Source organism: Alternaria atra (assembly GCF_907166805.1).
Source record: "Alternaria atra isolate CS162 genome assembly, contig: 25, whole genome shotgun sequence".
Classification (NCBI taxonomy): Eukaryota; Fungi; Ascomycota; class Dothideomycetes; order Pleosporales; family Pleosporaceae; genus Alternaria; species Alternaria atra.
Genome location: NW_025091323.1, coordinates 4,187,858 through 4,207,656, shown reverse-complemented (window position 1 = coordinate 4,207,656; position 19,799 = coordinate 4,187,858). Strand labels below are relative to the sequence as shown.

At 48.8% G+C, this 19,799-nt stretch overlaps 3 protein-coding genes across 3 annotated transcripts; 2 read left to right on the top strand and 1 right to left on the bottom strand.

Annotated features, from left to right (window-relative positions):
- Positions 1-2,940: 2,940 nt before the first annotated feature.
- Positions 2,941-3,999, top strand: ALTATR162_LOCUS6473 (uncharacterized protein; the record flags this gene model as incomplete). Its single annotated transcript, XM_043314095.1, has 2 exons — positions 2,941-3,288; positions 3,355-3,999. 2 exons carry the CDS (start codon positions 2,941-2,943, stop codon positions 3,997-3,999), a joined length of 993 nt encoding a protein of 330 aa, XP_043170030.1.
- Positions 4,000-4,322: 323 nt separating this feature from the next.
- ALTATR162_LOCUS6472 (uncharacterized protein) lies at positions 4,323-6,277 on the bottom strand (the record flags this gene model as incomplete). Its single annotated transcript, XM_043314094.1, has 3 exons — positions 4,323-4,397; positions 4,629-5,906; positions 5,957-6,277. 3 exons carry the CDS (start codon positions 6,275-6,277, stop codon positions 4,323-4,325), a joined length of 1,674 nt encoding a protein of 557 aa, XP_043170029.1.
- A 242-nt stretch (positions 6,278-6,519) lies between these two features.
- On the top strand, positions 6,520-19,042 carry ALTATR162_LOCUS6471 (uncharacterized protein; the record flags this gene model as incomplete). The annotated part of the gene is made up of 9 exons (XM_043314093.1): positions 6,520-6,748; positions 6,803-7,029; positions 7,081-7,305; positions 8,699-8,825; positions 8,883-10,684; positions 14,344-14,365; positions 14,424-14,614; positions 14,658-15,326; positions 15,380-19,042. The coding sequence occupies 9 exons, from the start codon at positions 6,520-6,522 to the stop codon at positions 19,040-19,042; spliced, it is 7,155 nt and encodes a 2,384-aa protein (XP_043170028.1).
- Positions 19,043-19,799: the final 757 nt, after the last annotated feature.

Sequence of the window (19,799 nt, the reverse complement as noted above, 5' to 3'; positions counted from 1 at the left end):
TATACTAGCACACTTTCTTATATTCCTTAGTATCTTCTACTTTAGTAGCTTCTTAGTCTAAAACCTTAGCTATAAGTTCGTTAAAGTAAGGTTGTTAGCGTACGGCTTGGTACCTAATTTTTTTAGCGTCCTTACTAGTAATTATAATTTAAGTCTAAATCGTGCAGTCTTTAGCGTAGTGCGTCTTATCTTTGTATATTTAGCACTAATTAGTAGCTAGTTGTGTCCTTACTATTTTTCTTTTAACTTTCTAATCTGTAGCTCTTAGTTCTTCTGTAACTAAAACCTTAAGTTGTAGTACTATTACGAATCTTTCTTTAGTCGCTAAGCGCGCCTCCTTATAGAGGTCTAAGTTGCTTAGGTTATTGTCTAACTCCGCCTAGGTTGGTAAGGCATTCCTTATCTAATTATCTTAATCTTAACAGCTGCCTATTTAACCTGTTCTTTATTGCAGTCTCTAGCGAAGTGTCTAACTTTACTATAACAGAGATATGCTTTATTATTGTAACGCTCCTAGCGTTCTTCCTCAGAAAGTCCGTTATATCTCTTTCCTTAGGTCTTTCTATCTTTAGCCTTCTCTTGTACCTTACTAGTTATAATAGTATTACTATCCTTGTTATATCTACTACGCTGTTTCCTTATGTTAGCTACTATAGGCTAGAATCGTCCCTTTTACTAAGAGCGTTCCTATAAGTAATTGATAATGCGCGTAGCTAGCTTAATTAGAGCTTGTAGCGTTCTAGGCTTATTATAGTGTACAAGGCTATCCTTAACATCCTCTTTTAGGCCTGCTTTATATACCGTTCGAAGTGCCGCGTCGTCCTAATTAATCCTAGCCTGTAGTTACTTAAACTCTACTATGTAGGCTAATATAGACTTAGTTTGCCTTAGGTAAGTAATTTATTTCTCTACCTAGTTCTTAGCGTCTACTTCTCTAAAGATGCGTCCTATCTCTTGCTTAAATGTAGTCTAACTTACAAACATAGCTCTAGTTTTGTCTTTAGTTCCCTTATATTCTGTATCTAGTAGGTAGTTATCTACGTAGGGCTGCATCTAGTTTAAGGCCTTACCTTTTATATATATGCTTACTATAAGGACCTTGTCCTAATCGTTAGGTACTTTATTAAATTTGCAGTATAAGTCGATGTTAGTAAGGAATGTTCGCAATTTCTCGCGTCCCTTATCGTATTTCTTAGGCGCTACTATCTTAGGTTTCTTTGTAGAAACTAGGCGTTTGTTTAGGGTAGCTATTAGCTAACTTGTAAGCTAATTAATTATATTCTACAGCTTAACTATCTGTTGTGCTTAAATATAGGCCTGTCGCCTAAGGTCCCTAAGCTTTGTAGCGCTAGGGTTCTCCTCTAAGTCCGAATTAGATGCGTTAAGTATAACGTTATTCTCTAGCGCCTAGGAGGGTCCTAGACCCTAGGCTATGTTGTTTTAAGCGGCTCTTAGAGATAACATCTTGTTAACCTTAATTAGGTAATTAGTTAGTTAATTTGTCTACTTAAATCTAAGGGTTGTTAAAGTATTACACAGGGTTAGGCTATACCTCTTTAAGCTTAGTGTTACGGTAACCACCGTGGTTCCCTTGACACTGAACGCGCTACAGAATCTAAGTGCTCCGCCAAGCACCCGAATTCTGCTTATTGGCCGGCCGGGCCTAGCGCTATGCGCACGGCCCCCATCGATAACTTCTCACCGCCTGTACATGCTGATTCTGTTTCCTTACGCAACGTCTTGTATTACACCAGATATCGTACGTAGCCACAATTAACGCTTCTAGTAAGCTCTTAAACACGTGCTCGTAGCATCTCGTGACACTTAGTCTGTACTAAGGCGAGGTAGACTAAAGCAGTAAGCTGTGCAGTTTATCTAGTAATTTGTGTAGAAAAGAGTTATTAAAGTTAACTAAAGGTAAAGATAATCTAATTCTATGTGTAATAAAATAACTAGTTAACAATCTATATAAGAGATAAACTATTTAAGTTAACTACAACGAGTGTAATAATAAAACCTTTCTATCTTTATATCCTATTATTAAGTCCTGTTGTCACGGTAACCACCGTGGTTCCCTTGACACTGAACGCGCTACAGAATCCGAGTGCTCCGCCAAGCACCCGAATTCTGCTGATTGGCCGGCCGGGCCTAGCGCCATGCGCACGGCCCCCATCGATAACTTCTCACCGCCTGTACATGCTAATTCTGTTTCCTTACGCAACGTCTTGTATTACACCAGATATCGTACGTAGCCACAATTAACGCTTCTAGTAAGCTCTTAAACACGTGCTCGTAGCATCTCGTGACACCTGTGCTATTACTACTATCCCTCCTTAGCTAGATGTTTGTAATAGCGTCGCCATCCCTTCCTGCCTTGCCATCCCAGATAGCTAGTCTTGGCGGGATGGTTCATCACGTGACCCCTGGCCCCCCGATGATCCTTACCTTCTGACGTGGACGTGGTTGACCTCCAACCCACTTTCCATGTCAAGGAGAGAATCCTTCGTGTCACTTGTAACACGATTCTTTTGGAATTTTCCATCTGTGGTAGAGGGTGCACAACTCGACCATGTGCAGAACGCCCACATACACGGTAAATGTTTTACTTGTTTCTGACCTACGCTATCACTCTCGCTAATACTATGGGACGCGTTGCGCAAACCGCCTTACGCTAGCATTGGAATCAGCGTTTCTAGACCACGCGCTTCGGTGCAAACCAACCCGCGAGCTAGTCGGGCCGAAGAAGCATTGATGTTGCTGACAGGCCTTGCAAATTGACGATTCAAAGGACCGACTTCTTAGCATCGTTTCATCTCGTACGGCGTTATCCTTCACTATGCATCATCTAATCATATAAAGGGGCTTGGTATAAGACGACATCATGATAACGTCGTTCGTATTACGACGCCTTTTCGTGCCTTGCCCTTTTTCATCGCCGCTATGCGCACTACCTCATTGATTTTCAGCGTCCTTTGCCCTGTTTCACTCGCAGCTAGCGCAGGATGTGGAAGCACCTTGCCTTCGGGGCTTACACCGGGTAAATCTACCACAAACGTGACAATATCCTCAAAATCCGTCATTGGCAAGACTACCGAACGCCGATACATTTTGCACCTGCCATCTTCGTTCCAAGTCTCAAACGACAAGGCGGTGCCGCTGGTAATCGCCTTCCATGGCCAGCAGCAGCCTGCCAGAAGCATGGAGGTGATCAGCGAGTTATCCAATCCGGCATTTAACCCAAACACTATCGTGGTCTATCCAGAAGGCATGGATGTTCAGGCTCCCGGCGTGAGTTCTTCCTACCAATATACGCTGTTGAGTCGGACAACGAGTGGAGCTGATCGTACTGCTTAGGTGCAATGGCTAGGGGACCCATTAGCCCCTACGTCCTCAGTGATCGACGACCGGATCTTTGTCGATGAACTCCTTACACATCTCACGTCCACGCTGTGCATTGATGAGAACCGTGTATACGCCGCGGGCCTCTCTAACGGAGGTGGACTAACGGGCCTGTTGATGTGCGATCCCAAGTTGAACAAGAGATTTGCAGCCTTCGCGACAGTAGCGGGCGCATTCTACCCGGACGCAAGTTTAACAGAACCTCTGTTCCAGAGTGGCTGTCTTCCGAACTTGCAAGGCAGAGCGCTTCCTTACATGAATCTTCACGGGCTGAACGATAGTGTGGTTGCATACGATGGCAACAACAATCCGCCACCAGCATCTATCCCAGTTCTGAGTTGGGTTGAGGGATGGGCAAAACGCGGCAACTGTTCGAACAATCCTCCGGCCGTGAACGTGGCAGGCGACAAGGTTACAGAGCGACGATGGCAGTGCGATGGTGTTAAAGATGTGGTTGTTCACAGAACTATTCAAGGATTTGGCCATGGATGGCCGAGTCGTAATGCTCAAGGCGAGCCATTCGATACTCTGAGAATTGGGCCTACAACATGGGACGCTACGCCACTTATCTTGGAGTGGTTCGCGAAGTGGACCTTGTAGGCACCGAAGCCATAATCTAGGATACATAAGTTTCTTCGGTAGCTTTACCGCTGTACACTCGCTTGCTGCACTAAGCCATTGCCTACTCCCTATTCTCTGCATCCTCATCAAATGCTGTCTTTCTCTTTAATTGCGGTAAGGTTATCGCGAACACTAGCAAGTTGACAATGACGAACATAGCGATTGCTGATATAAATACCAGGCGCAAGCTGTGGCTGTATGCCTCAATTACTAATAGTGATATTAGCGTTGGTGCTATGCGGAGGCGGACAGATAAACCTGGTTTTCAGAAGCAACGGGTAAGAGGTTCTAGACTAAGAGTATTACGAACCTTGACTCTGATGCTCCGGATCGAGGTCAATGATGCTGCGGACCGATCTACGAACGTGTTGTATAATCTATGAAAACCGATTAGCGTAAGACCGTTGCTATCAAAACGATGGCGTAGTAAAACCGGCCAAACTAGTCGGATGAATTAGTCCGTGGCAAAAAGAAGCGCGGTGAAGCATTTTGTCAAGCTTGTCACCCGTACAGCGTAGACACAATGCGCTATGGATGTTTTTGCAATCTTGTATGTTCGCTGGAGAATTCTCGGGGAAACATTCAGGTAAGGTTGAAGTGGGACGTACCTTAGCCTTGTTGTGACCGGTGACTAAGGTTTCTAGGTGCAATGTCAAGGCGTTCTGGAGGATGAGGCTACTCAGCGAGACACCCATTACAATGCCCAAACTGCGCCACAAAATGAGTGTGCTGGTCATGACTGCCTGATCCTCCTGTGTGCTTGTTGCAAGGACTGCAAGGCTCGTTGCAGGGAAGCTAAGACCTTGACCGATACTAGACGGAACTAGGAAGATCGTGGCAAGCCACTTCGGTATCCCGTCCCACATTGCGGAAAGGCATACAGCGCCCAACAGCATGGAAAGGGAGCCAACAACGATGAGCCATTTCATGCGTCCGGTCGCGGTCATGATGAAGCCTGCAGAGACGCCGCAGATAGTGAGGGCGACAGAAGGACCAGCAAGGCGGAATCCGGAAATTGACGCTGTCTCGAGTTCAACTGCTTGGAAGTACAGTGGTGCGTTGAATAAGATGGTGTTCATCCCCACCTGAGCGAAGAAGTTGTTAAAGACAAGGTTGCCTCGCGGTCTGCTGAACAACATGGGCAGAGGCATGACCGGTCGGACAGCTCCTGACTCAACTTTGACAAGCATGGTGCCGGTTACCGTCGCTATCACGAGCGAAGTGATAACAATCCAATGCTTCCACGGGTATATGTTGCCACCAAGGTTCAATCCTAGAATGAGGAATGCGACGGATACCGTTAAAAGCACGGATCCGGCGACGTCGAATCCCTTTAGACCATCTCTTAGACCTAAGCCGTAGCGCTTGGCCAGGTTTGGACCAAGCGAAGCAGGCGTCGTGAATATAGCATTGATCAAGAGTATGATTAGGACGGGGATCTGTATAGCAAAGGTCATCCGCCATCCTAGTTTGTCACATAGAAAGCCACCAAAAGCCGCCCCGCAAGCGGAACCCCCTCCGTAGAAGAGGTTGATGTAGGCCTGGTAGGTGCCTCGTACTTCGATACTGACTAGATCATTGGTCATGATGTTACCCATCGACAGCACCCCGGCTGCGCCGATGCCGCAGAAAGCTCGCGCCGCGATGAAGCTACCAACAGTTTGTGCAAGAGCACACCATGCGGTCGTGGCTGCAAGGACAACAAGACCAGCCAGATACAATGGTCGACGACCAAGGGTATCTGACAGCCGACCCATTAGCGGTTGGAGCGAGGTTGATGTAAGCAAGAAGGCTGTCGACAACCAGGACGCTGAGTTTGATGCATGGAAGTACGATGTGATGACTGGATGACTTGATGCCATTAAAGTGGAGTCAAACATGGCAACCTACCGGCATACAATCAGTACACGTATCTCCAAATGTTTTCAAAACTCACAAAATACCCAAGCAGAATACCACCAAACACAAGTCTAAATTTCCACACCCCGACGCCCTCAAGCTTCCCATTCTTCTGGAATTTGACTAGGCTTTTCGTCGCATGCGCGATGGTAGTCTCGTCGTCGTTGACGTCGACCGATTGAGCATGTAAAGCGCATCTGCTCTCTCCTGATGTTGGGAACTGGGGCGCAGCGCCCTCGCCTTGTTGCGCTGCCTCTGCGGTCGTGATCGCATCTTCTGTAATTGAATGTGAGCGGTCCCGGTGGTTTGCCGAATTAGAGCGAAGAAGTGGTGTTCGCTCGGACACGGACGATGACATCACAGCGGCAATGAGTTGTTTCCCAATCCACGGCAATTTGTCTGTAAGTCCAAAAATCAGCCCGTTGCATGGATCGCGTCAACGACGTTAGAGTGCAGGGAGAGTCGGAGCTGACAAGCTTTCGTGATTCAGGTGCCAACGAGCCGAACCACGCTAGTGTTTCCGAGTTCGCCGTCACTTATCCGTTATCAAAGACGGCCCTATCTTGCACGCCGCAACTCCTAATATTGACTTGCAGAAAAATGAAGACGCCACTTCGAATAGCCATCCTAGAGTGCGACACGCCACCGGCAGCTGTTGTTGAGAAATATGGCAGATATGACCGTATCTTCACCACCTTACTGGAAACAGCAGCTACGGAACTGGGCTTATCGCCGAAGCAAGACCTGGAGTTGAGCGCATTCGATGTGGTCACAGCACAGGAGTATCCTGACTCGCAAGATGTAGATGCTGTGCTGATTTCAGGCTCAAGTAAGAACTAGTGGGGAAAAAGCAACGTTCGAGATTGTGGCTGACATGGCGCAGAACACAATTCCTTCGATAATGACCCATGGATTCTGAAGCTTGTCGACTTCACTGAGAGGCTGCTGAAGCAAGACCGCGTTCGAATCATTGGTGTTTGCTTTGGTCATCAGATTCTTGGAAGAGCCGCGGGGGCTAAAGTCGGACGGAGCGACGATGGATGGGAGATCTCAGTCTTGCCTGTGCAACTTACCGCAAAAGGCAAAGAGATCTTTCAACAAGATACCTTGGTATGTCTCCTAGCTCTCAACAATTTGGATCTTTCCTGCTAATATCAATAGGCAATCCACCAGATGCATAAAGATATCGTTTTTGAGTACCCAGACGGCGTGGAGAAGCTGGGTGGATCACCACGCTGTCTGGTGCAGGGTATGTACAAGAAAGGCAAGCTCATCTCTGTGCAAGGGCATCCTGAATTCACTGAGCCTATCGTAACCTACTTGGTCAAAATGAGGGCGGAGCAGGGTATCTTTGATGATGAGCAAGCAAAGGATGCGCTGGAGAGAGTTGGGAATCATCATGATGGAGTGACCATTGCCAAAGCGTTCTTGAAATTTTTACTGGAGGACTGAAGGATGCGTTTGATCGTGGTGTAGAACACAAGCTATTGTAAAATTGAGGACTATATACCCACGTGCTGATAACTACCTTGCTCCAGGCGTAAATATTATCGGGAACAGGTGATGGGTATTGAGACTGCCCCACACCCACTTTGTGTGTTCCGGGCGAATTTTCGGTTCCATAGAACCCCGCCAGGAATGGATAAAACAGACGATGACAATTTCTAGTTATTATTTAGAATTTTCACCACTTTTTCAAATCAATTAGACTGGCTTCGTGGCGCAATGGTAGCGCGTCAGATTCCAGTTTCTCTGGAGATTCCTGAAGGTTAGGCGTTCAAATCGCCTCGAGGTCACAAGCAGTTTCTTTTTTGCAATACTTCTACTCGTGTTCTCTTTTTACCAACCTTGATTTGAAGCTGAGCTAACACCATTCGTGTACTTTTCTACCACTGCTATATACAATTCACATATGTTGTTGCTGCTGGCTTGCATCGTTGGTTCACATTACTTGACACTAAGGTCTGACATACAATTCGCACATGGATGTTGCATGTAAGATGCTTGTACGTCACAGTCACTCTTGAGCGCTGGGTATGTTCGTGCACGACACTGCTGATTCTTCCTGACGCCGCTCCTGCACTCATATAGCGCGATACGGAGTGCTTAGATGTCAAAACCTCGGATGACACCCGTATCGTAAGTGCCTTGTTCAGTGCACCTGTCATCTTCGTTCAACGCTTTTGTACTCTGTCAGGTCGTCGTCCGTGAAGAACATCAGGCGTAAAATGTTTCTTGTTCGAAAGTGAAGGACGACAGTCGCGTCGAGGCCAGCTAAGCCTCACGTCATTAACGGCCGGCAACTGGCCTTTCGCACATTCATGCATTGGTTCCGCCCCATAAAACGTCGCAGCGGGCGCGGAACGCTGATCAATGCGCCTTCTGGAAGCGGCGCCGACAGATTACCAGGGTCCAAGTCTCAACCTTTCATTATCCGCCATCACCAACTGCTCCCCTCCCTTTACGTCGCTCGTTTCACGCAAAGCACTTCTTCGATTCCGGCCGCGCCGCTACCGTACTCTTCCGAAATACCTTTTTTAATACACAACGCTGCTTTTTGCATGCGCATCGCTCGATAACTGTCTACGGACTCAAATACTCCCGATGGGAAAGTGTATGCAATCACCTACATGCAGCCCCATGCCCGCCACACAGCTAGTACGCTGACAGTATTCGGTAAACAGGGAGATATGGTGTTGTTCTGGATGCTGGGTCCTCTGTAAGCTTCCCAAGCAGCCACTGTGCAATTATCGCAGGGTTGCAGCTAACTCAATCCTAGGGGACGCGCGTCCATATTTACCGATGGCTCAACAGCGACGCAGCTCGCAAGAAGGCTGGCGATACACAACTACACAGCCTCCCGGTCATAGAAACCGACAAGAAGTGGACTAAGAAGATACATCCGGGTATGTGGGCAGTATGGAGGACCCTGGCGCAAAGTAGACTAACATGAGATGGGACAGGTATCTCAACCTTTGGCGAACACCCACACGACGTCGGGTCTGAACACCTCGATAAGCTCCTTAGCCATGCGCTCAAACATGTACCCCTCGAAGAAGTCCCGAATACGCCTCTGTTCCTGCTTGCGACAGCGGGCATGCGCATACTCCCCGAGCGACAACGGAAAGAAGTGTTGAAGGAAGTCTGCAAATTCGCGCGTAGTACGACTCAGTTCCAACTACCGGATTGCGACGTGCACGTGCAGGTCATACCAGGAGAGACAGAGGGTCTGTATGGTTGGATAGCCGCGAATTACCTGCTCGGCGGGTTCGATCAGCCGAAAGAACACGATCATGGCAAAGGACACAACACTTATGGATTTCTGGATATGGGAGGTGCGTCAGCTCAGATCGCCTTCGCACCGAATGCGACCGAAGCGGAGAAGCACGCAAACGACTTGACGCTCATGCGATTACGAACGATTGATGGCACACCGCTGGAGTACAAGGTGTTTGTGACAACTTGGCTGGGGTTTGGCGTGAATCAAGCGAGAGAGCGATATATCAAGGCTTTGCTAGAGTCGAGCGCGGAGACTGAGCTACCCGATCCTTGCCTACCCGCAGCTCTCAAAGTAGAGGTTACAAAAGATGGAAGAATCATCGACTCAGACGACGAGGGTGATGATGAGCCCAAACAGAAGGCGGCGGCGAAGTTGATTGGCACGGGACAGTTTGCGGAATGCTTGCATCAGACGTACCCATTGTTGGAGAAAGAGAAGGAGTGTAAGGACTCGCCATGCCTGATCAACGGTCAGCATGTACCAGCCATCGATTTCAACGTAAACCACTTTGTAGGCGTATCCGAGTACTGGCATACTACACACGAAATCTTCGAACATGGACACAAGGACAAGGCATATGACCTCCAAACATACCAGGAGCGGGTGGAAGAGTTCTGTAGTCAAGACTGGAAGAGCATCGAAAAGGGCATCAAGAAGGAAAAGTGGGGTCATAAGGTTGACGAGGAGAAGGCACAGGAGGTGTGCTTCAAAGCTTCCTGGATCATCAATATGCTCCACGACGGAATCGGCGTACCTCGAGTTGGCATTGAAGACATGAAGGGCAGCAAAAACACCACTAAATCTGTCGTCGACAGTGCAAAAGCAAAGGGATTCCTGGACCCGTTTCAAGCAGTCAACAAGATTAACGACGTCGAAGTCAGCTGGACTCTTGGAAAGATGGTCCTTTACGCCTCAAGCGAGGTCCCACCGCCATCTGAGAAAGCGCTAGCAGTAGGTTTTGGATCCAACGTTCCTGGTATACCATCGGACTTCCAATACCCCGGTGGCGTACCTAGACAGTACGAATCAGACAGCGACTGGCATCGCCTGTTTGTAGAGAATCCGCAACGTATACCGGGCTTTTTCATCATGATATTCATCTTCATTTTCATCTTCTGCCTCATACTTGGTAAAGATAAGAGGAATGCAGCCAAACAATCTATCAGCAGACTTTTCAAGAGCAAACAGGGCAAAGATCCTCTGCACCGCCGTCGTGGCCGCGGCTTCCCGGCGAAACTTTTCGGCCTAGGCGGTTCCTCGTCTCAGACCCAGCAACCCTACGAACGTGTGGACTTGGAAGATGGCGATGCAGCGAATGAATTCGAACTTGAAGAGACTTATTTGGAGTCATCAGATAATGAATTCTCTGATTCTTCTGAGGGCTCCAAGGTAGGAAGGACGAGTGGTTGGGCGACGCCGCAGATCAAGACTGAGCCTGCTCCGGGTGGACCGAGTTACTTCGGTGCCACGACAACCGGAGACGTGGTCAGAGAGGGTACGGGATTGGGTCTTGGACCTCCGAGCGCGTTTGAGCTGAGCCGAACGTACAGTCGGGAGAGAATAAAGAGCCGCGCCAACAGTCCGAAGAGAGGGAAAGGGATGAGCAAACTTGATGAATGAACGGTTCTATGACGATGATCTTTACCTCTCTGGCTCGGTGTTTTGCTCTCTATGGAGCAGATTTCTTCCGATGTAGTATAGTCAAGAGGAGAATTCGGTGCAATCTGGTGTCATGGCGTTGTCTCATCTAGTAGAGGCGTTTTGTTTACGCACTGGGCATCGTTGTATATATCCGTTATATGAAGCTATTGATTCTTTCGCTGCAGTCTAAAGTAGCATATAAGAGAAAGACTTGAAACGCTTGACAGTAGTTCAACCTGTTAGTAATATATCCGCATGTATTGCATGTATAACACCCTCATTACGCTTATTAGTAACTAGGCCAGTGAAAATCCGAGCCAGCTAAGAGGTCTTCAGGTCTCTTAAGCAAAAGAATACACAAGTGCTTGACTCGCAATCCGCCTAGACATGTCACGGACGCCTATGCACCCACAGATATATCGCAAAACTATTAGTTTACCATGCTAAAAGCACGTTGGATGTATTCTTTGATCCCAACGTACACGTCTGGCAGTTGTCAAATATGCACTGCCTCTCACAAAGGCTCAGGTGCAACATTTCGTGTCAGATAGGTTAGCTAGGCTTCCATCTCCACATATCATTTGGCCCCGTATGCAACCGTCCTGGCACGACAGTACCTGCATATCCGTCACAAATCCTTGCAAACGCACTAAATCGAGCACTACAGATCAGAGTATGATAACTACCCTAATCTGTTCTAAAAGAACCCCCACTCCCCAGCATTGATATTAAATTGGAAACACGCGTAGAATGAGTAATACTTGGACAGGTGATGTTTCATAAGGTCACTATGTAACTTGGCTGATAGAACTCTCTTGAGATGAGGACTACCAACTCAAAGTTCCAAGTTGAAAGTGTATCATACATTCAGCTTTTCGTATCTGCAGTACCAGCCTAACGGCCAGTTAGATAAAGTGTGTCTGCCCTTTACTCATCTGCTCACACTCATCTTTGGAACTCTCCTAAGAGAGACCGGCAGGCCAATCGGTTGCCACATTTCAAATCAGATTTTCCCAGGTGGCTGTTTTCCCTGAACACTGAGTGAATCATTCTGTCGCAGCCATGCAAGCAACAGCTTCCCTTACTACCGCGTTCATTACACAGCCTCACAGCCAAAACCGGCTCGTGACGGGTACATGCGGTAAGGCTTTGAATAGGTGTAATGTTGAGAGAAATGTGCGGTGGCGAACAAGCTCAGGATAGAGCCTTCTCGTTCCAGGGTACGGCATGCGAAGGCGATTTGGGAGGCTGTGTACTCTAGCCGCCAGCGCATTGCTAGCCGGTTTCGGACTAGGTACCAAGGTGAATGGTTCGCGCAGGAACGGCGGACGCTGGAACGTCTACCGCGAGACCAATAGTCTTGCATGTCTCTTGGTTCTTCTTGCGGGGCTTGTCCACAGTCCCCAGTCTTTGTTGTTTCGCTTCTTCTTACCTTGGTGACTGTGCATGGAAAAATAGGAAATATTTTAATACGCTGTTCATACTGTCTGAAGCCATAGCTTATCGCAAAACTAAGGGAATTAGGCTTCGTGAAAGTAGTCACTCATGCAAGCATACACAGACTCTATTTCGTTAGATTACAATTAATGTCAACCGATACAGTGACCAATGCTACAAATTTCTCATCACCCTGTAAATGTCGGCGACCATCTCAAAGGGCGCTCTTCGGTCCAAAGAGAAAGATGAGCGCCTTGGTCTGTCCTCTCCCGAAGCTTTCAAAAACCTTCAGCATATCATTTCCGTGACACGATAGGGTCGCACATGCTGTGTTCAAACATGAGAAGCTACTCCATGACATTCCAAAGGACGACCTTGTTGATGTGCAGCAAAGGTTCAGGACACGGTCGTCAGGCGTCTACTAAGCGCCGGCGTCTCACCCACAGACGAATCAACAAGCAAGCAATACTGAACGCTTTCTTTAGATATTACCTTTGCTCTATTTCACGCCATAACGCAAATAGAGCAATATTGACATGTGCGCAGTTCAAAGGAAAGTAAACTTACCATATCAAACTTTGAGATCTGAACAATGTACTAAGAAGGTCGCGTTTAGTCAGTCGCGACGAGTATCCAAGGTTAAAGTGTACATCATCAATTATCCTATTCGCGTACCATCGTGAAATTCCGCGAGTATATTTAGGGCGAGTTTTTCCTAGAAAGAACTTGAAAAAATGAGCTTCATCACAACGACATCATACTGCTGCAGGCCCTGTACGTCGTGGGGTTGACCGCCAAGGTCGCAGAAGCGGTCATCTGAAGCATGTCAAGATCTTGTGTGCAGCAAGCTCTCACTACTGTAGCTCACAATCAGAAGCTTATGTTGTGATGAAGCGATTGCCAATCTCATCGAAACTTGAGTAAAATGAGCCTAAAAGGTGCTCCTGAATGAACACTTTCGCGCACATGGTCCCAAGTCTACTAAATGCTATGGGACGCTGAACCTGCAGGATTGTAACGGTCAACGCGCCTGGCGATCCAGGTTGACGATGAGAGCCATCACGGCGCCAATGACGCAAATAAACTCCATCAAGACTGGGCGGGTGATGAGCACGGAACAGCCAAGCTTCTGGAGCTCTTGGCTTCTCGGAAATTGACGCATCCCTTTATCCATACATATCTTGGATCTTCAGGTACGAGGGCGGCGACATAAACGTAAGCCAACAAAGCCGAAGACAAGTGGAGCTGATGAATCGCCCAGCGGCATCGGTTGAGGCTGCGCAGGCGGCAAAAGAATTTTGTGTCGCCGCCACTGGAAAAAATGAAAGCGTAGTGTTGCGGCATCAGCATTAGTTAGATGAATGGCACTGGTGCGGCCAAGAAGACAGGAGTAGCTATAGGCGGAAGCGCGCTCCTTAGCATTTTGCATCGATGAATCACTTGCGATATGAGCGCTCAGACGCTGTGCGGTAGGCGTCGCTTGGCCTTGACCTACTGGCCATACGGAAGGCGACCCGTTTGGGTATGCACGACGTTGATGATAGTCGTGTCAGGCTTGTTGTTGCACAACTGGCCACATGGCGCATCGTCGCTTGGAAGACAGCATGCAGTCGCGACGCATGTAGATGTAAAACGGACTTGGCTTGAACAGTTGTTAACCGGTTAATCGTGGGGTGAAACGGAGGCTGGGACTCGAGGGGTTAGGTTAGAGGTCATCCCGCTTAAGTCCCGCACCCATGCTGCTTGCGAAATAGCTTTCGACGAAGATGGCTTAGCGCTCAGGGTTGGCATCGGGGCAGTGCAAGTCTTAAGATCCTCAGCCAAGGCCATGGACCTTGTTGTGCCTTTGCGAAATGCCTGTTTGCCTTATGTCCTCTGGGAGCCAGCATCTCAGATCACCAGGCATTTCTCCTTACCAAAAAGCGTGATTGTCGCGTCGTCTCGTCACCTAATAACTTCTACGAGTATCCGGATACACCTGAATCTCATCCCACACTCGACCGCGAATGAGCAAGCGCGGCGCCAGAACACTGCCACTCTCTAGTCGATAGTATCCTGCTCTTCAGCATCCCCGAATCATTCCTTCAGGTAAGCCTCTTTGATAAGCTCCATCGCTCTTGCCGGCTATAACCACGCGCTCCTCCAGTTTGGGCAGACCCGAGTTTGTGGCTGAGCAACGACATGGAGCTGCAAACCCAAGGGAAAGGTGCTAAGAAGGGTAGTTACCAGACTCTTTCTCTCAAATACTCGTCCATCGGCTCTTGCCTCCGCTCTTTACTACGTGCAAGGCTGCAACACCGTCCTCTCGCCTTAGCCGCCATCACCAATAGTATCCTCGTAACCTGCATGTACTTTTCTACATGAAGTCTTCATAACTTAGCGAAGTCACCGGAACTCTACACCTGATATCGCTACGCTTACGTCCATTACTCGTCTGCCTGCTGCACAGCCCCCCCCCTTCAGCCTTCCATTGCAGCCTCGAGCGCACAAGGCTACCGCGATGGCGAACAACGACGCGAGCAATGCTCCTTCAAGGCCACGAGCACCGACCATCACCATCGACACATCTGCTACCAACGACCCTACCATGGGCGACTCGGTACCCTTAGGAGACATTCAAGATAATAACCGACCAGCAACACATTCTAATACCGATAATGTCTCGCCCACACACACAAGGCAACAGTCACAAGAACTGCGTAATGCGCATTCTTTCGATAGCAAGGAGAGCAGACCCACGAGCCCGCATAACATCAGCTCCCCGGTCATGACATGGAACAACAATGCTGGTCTACTCAACGTCCCTGGTGCGCGATCCCGCGGCAACTCGGTCGATTCGGCGACGGACAATGGCGAATCTAATAGCACTGGAACATATGTCGCATCATCACAAGGTGATACATTGAAGGGAGACTTGGGACCAACCGAAGTCATGAACGATAAAGATGCTTTGAAGCCCGATCCGGGCACTGAGGCTGACTTCGAGGTCGAGAACAACAAGTTCGCCTTTTCGCCTGGACAACTAGGAAAGCTTTACAACCCAAAAAGTGTAAGCACCAGCGCCTTGATCACATGCGTGCACATCCTAACATCATTGTGTAGTTATCAGCTTTCCATGCTCTCGGCGGCCTTGACGGTATAGAAAAAGGTCTTAGATCCGACCGCAAGGCCGGCTTAAGTATTGACGAGCAACATCTGGACGGCGTTGTGACCTTTGAGGAGGCTATCACTCCGAGCCGGACCGAGTCTCCACAAAAGTCGTCTCCAAATGGAGTAGCTCACACCGACAGCGCGCTCTCTGGATCTAAAGAAGACGCCTTTGCCGACAGGAAACGTATTTTCAGTGATAACCGCCTTCCAGTGCGGAAACCGAAGAACATTTTTCAACTAGCATGGATGGCCTATAACGACAAGGTCCTAATCTTGCTTACATGCGCTGCTGTCATTTCGTTGGCCCTTGGACTCTACCAAACTTTTGGCGTAGAGCACAAGGACGGCGAGCCTGCTGTCGAGTGGATCGAAGGTGTCGCCATCATTGTCGCCATCGTCATCGTAGTTGTCGTAGGTGCGGCAAACGATTGGCAAAAAGAACGACAGTTTGTCAAACTCAATAAAAAGAAGGAGGACAGGACTATCAAGGTAATACGCTCAGGCACAACTCGCGAAATCTCCGTCTACGACATCTTTGTTGGAGATGTTGTCAATCTTGAACCGGGTGACATGATTCCTGTGGATGGTATCCTCATTCAAGGCCATGGCATCAAGTGCGACGAGTCTTCGGCTACCGGAGAGTCTGACCTACTCAAAAAGATGTCTGGAGACGAGGCTTTCAAAGCTATCGAGAGGCACGACAACCTCAAGAAGGTCGATCCGTTTATCCTATCCGGCGCCAAAGTCTCCGAAGGTGTTGGTTCTTTCATGGTAACCGCTACTGGTGTACATTCTAGCTACGGAAAAACGATGATGTCCCTGCGCGAAGACAGCGAAGTCACTCCCTTGCAGAACAAACTGAACGTTCTTGCGACGTACATCGCCAAGCTTGGTGGAGCAGCTGCCCTGTTGCTCTTTGTTGTGCTCTTCATCGAGTTCCTCGTCCGCCTAAAAGGCAGCTCCGCTACGCCTGCTGAGAAGGGTCAAAACTTTCTCAACATTCTCATCGTCGCCATCACAGTCATTGTCGTCGCCGTGCCTGAGGGACTGCCACTGGCTGTCACTCTTGCGCTAGCGTTTGCCACAACGCGTATGTTGAAAGACAACAACTTGGTCCGTCTTCTCCGATCTTGCGAAACCATGGGAAACGCAACCACTATCTGCTCCGACAAGACAGGCACATTAACACAAAATAAAATGACGGTTGTTGCTGGCTCCCTAGGGACTGCTCTTCGCTTCGGCGACCACAAGCTCAAGGTATCCTCAGCACCATCTACCGATGATAGCAACAAGGGTAAAGATGTGGCGGAGTCGCCTGTAGAGAACCCCAATGATGTTTCGGCGCCCGAATTTGTTGCGACTTTGAACCAGGACGTCAAGGATGTTCTACTGCAATCAATCATTCAGAACACGACCGCCTTCGAGGGTCAGGCTGGAGGCCCTGATCCGTTCATTGGCTCTAAAACTGAAACCGCCCTACTCGGCTTCGCACGCGATTTTCTCGGCATGGGCAACGTTGCTCAGGCGCGATCCAACGCCAACATCGTACAGGTAATACCTTTCGACTCGGCTATCAAGTGTTCTGGGGCTGTTGCAAAACTAGACGATGGTCGCTATCGCATGTACGTCAAGGGCGCGTCCGAAATCCTACTGGGAATGTGCGATAAGATCGTCACGGACGCCAACAAGGAGCTCGTCGAGACATCTATGACGGGGGACAACCGCGAGACCCTCGAACAGGTTATTACCACCTACGCGTCTCGATCTCTGCGAACTATCGGCCTGATATACCGTGACTTCGAAAGCTGGCCTCCTGCTGAGTCTTCCAAGAACGAAGATGACCCAAGCCAAGCTGTCTTCAAGGACGTCTCCAAGGAGATGACTTTCCTGGCCGTCGTTGGTATCCAAGATCCTCTGCGAGACAGCGTTCGCGAAGCTGTCAAAGACTGTCAGCACGCCGGTGTCTACGTTCGCATGGTCACTGGTGACAATGTCCTCACCGCCAAAGCTATCGCCGAAGACTGTGGAATTCTTGTACCTGGTGGTGTCGTCATGGAAGGTCCCACCTTCCGCAAGTTGTCAAAGCGAGACATGGACGCTGTCATCCCTAAGCTATGTGTCCTCGCTCGTTCTAGTCCCGAAGACAAGCGTAGGCTTGTCAAACGCCTCAAAGAGCTCGGTGAGACTGTTGCCGTCACTGGTGACGGAACCAACGATGCGCCAGCGCTAAAGACTGCCGATGTCGGTTTTTCCATGGGTATTGCTGGTACAGAAGTCGCAAAGGAGGCATCCGCCATTATTCTTATGGACGACAATTTTGCTTCTATTGTCAAGGCACTGCTCTGGGGACGTGCAGTCAACGACGCTGTCAAGAAGTTCTTGCAGTTTCAGATCACTGTCAACATCACAGCGGTCCTGCTCACCTTCGTCTCTGCCGTATCTAGCGATGATCAAACATCTGTGCTGACCGCTGTTCAACTGCTTTGGGTCAACCTCATCATGGATACCTTCGCCGCATTGGCCCTCGCGACCGATCCTCCGACACGCAGCCTTCTCGATCGAAAGCCCGACCCGAAGTCTGCTCCTCTTATCACATTGAGGATGTGGAAGATGATCATCGGTCAAGCAATCTACCAGCTGGTCGTCACCTTCATCCTGTACTTCGCCGGCGAGTCTATTCTCAGTTACCACAGTGATCACGAGAGAGAGCAACTGCCAGCTTTAGTCTTCAACACCTTCGTCTGGATGCAAATCTTCAACGCATTGAACAACCGTCGACTTGATAACCGTTTCAACGTTTTTGAAGGCATCACCCACAATTGGTTCTTCATCGTTATCTTGGCTATCATGATTGGTGGTCAGACGATGATCATCTTTGTTGGTGGTGTCGCCTTCAAGGTGACGAGACTCAATGGTGCTCAGTGGGGCTACTCGATAGTCTTGGGTTTCCTTTCTCTGCCCGTTGGTGTAATCGTTCGATTGGTACCTGATGAGCTCATCCGGAAGTGCATCCCCGACTTCTTCAGGCGTAAACGAACTCCCGAGCTTGTTATTTCCGATGACGACTATCAGTGGAACCAGGGCTTGTTGGAGATCCGCGACGAGCTTGCTTTCCTCCGGAAAGTACGTGGTGGGCGTCTTAGTGCCATGAAGTTCAAGGTGCAACATCCCAAGGAGATATTCACAAAGTCCCGCTCTAGCCATTCACTGCCTGGCACCCCTAACAACGGCCCACAAGATGACGGTTCTCAAGCGCCCCCCACACCGAACAGTCGTCGTCGTAATAGGTCCCGTTCAAACTCCGCGTTCGGTCCGGCAACTGTTATGGCTGGTATTGTTGCCGGTAGTGTTGCCGGTTGGTCGCCAATAGACCGTGGTCATGGCGACAACGACTCCATCAAATTCAGCCGCGACGCGACCAAGCAAGATCTTGAGGCACAGGATGGCATCGACGTGCATCCGGATACCAAGTCGACCGATCCCATTCTAGCGCCCGACGCGAGCGAGTATCGTGGCCCTCCTAGTCAGAACATGGATACGACGCCAGAGTTCGTTGTGGGACCATTCTCAGGCCACTCAGGAGATAACTCCAAATCAACCGGACCCGGAACATAGGGTGTCCTTTCCTTCACCCTATAACCCGAACACATTTTTATGCGTCTTTCCTTATGTTATCAATCGTGCATGGTAATGCATGTTCTGTGGCGTTCAGGAGTTGTCGCCGCGAGAACGAGCTACATTGTACATACCCTTTGCTCTCTTGATTTTCTCTTCCTCACGCCGGGCTGTAACTGCCTCGCTTGATGTATTACTGAGACCTTTTTCCTATTGCTGCATTATGGTATAGAGAAACAAGCTCCTATAGCTGTGTTGTCTTTTCTTCGCTTCTCAAAGCGTGGCTGTTTTTCGGGAGCGCTCCAATATTAGGTAGTAAAACCAAACAGCAGAATTGAAAAAAGAAGAGTAAATTCGTGTTGCTGCTGAAAGCCTTAACTTTTACCTCCAATCTTGCATGCTGCTAATTCGAGAGCACGCACGCACCTAACATAAGGAGGAAGCTAAATGTAACAAAGACATCAAAATGCTCATCAACTAAACAAACTTTAAAATTGTTTATCTGCATATGCATCGCGGCCATGACGCCTTATTGTGGTAGGCAAAAAAAGAAGTTCTTGTGCATGGAGCTTCGTCGGCGCATATTCGGAAGCATGGATGCTCACGACGTCATCTTAGAAATCGAACGAGCACACCACTGCTGACAGTACGCTTAACTGGCTCCAACAGTAGCATCAAACCTCCTTGAACGACACATCTTCGATCAATCAAACGCTCAATACTGCTGCTTCTTGTGCTATCTTTTTTCCAACTCCCA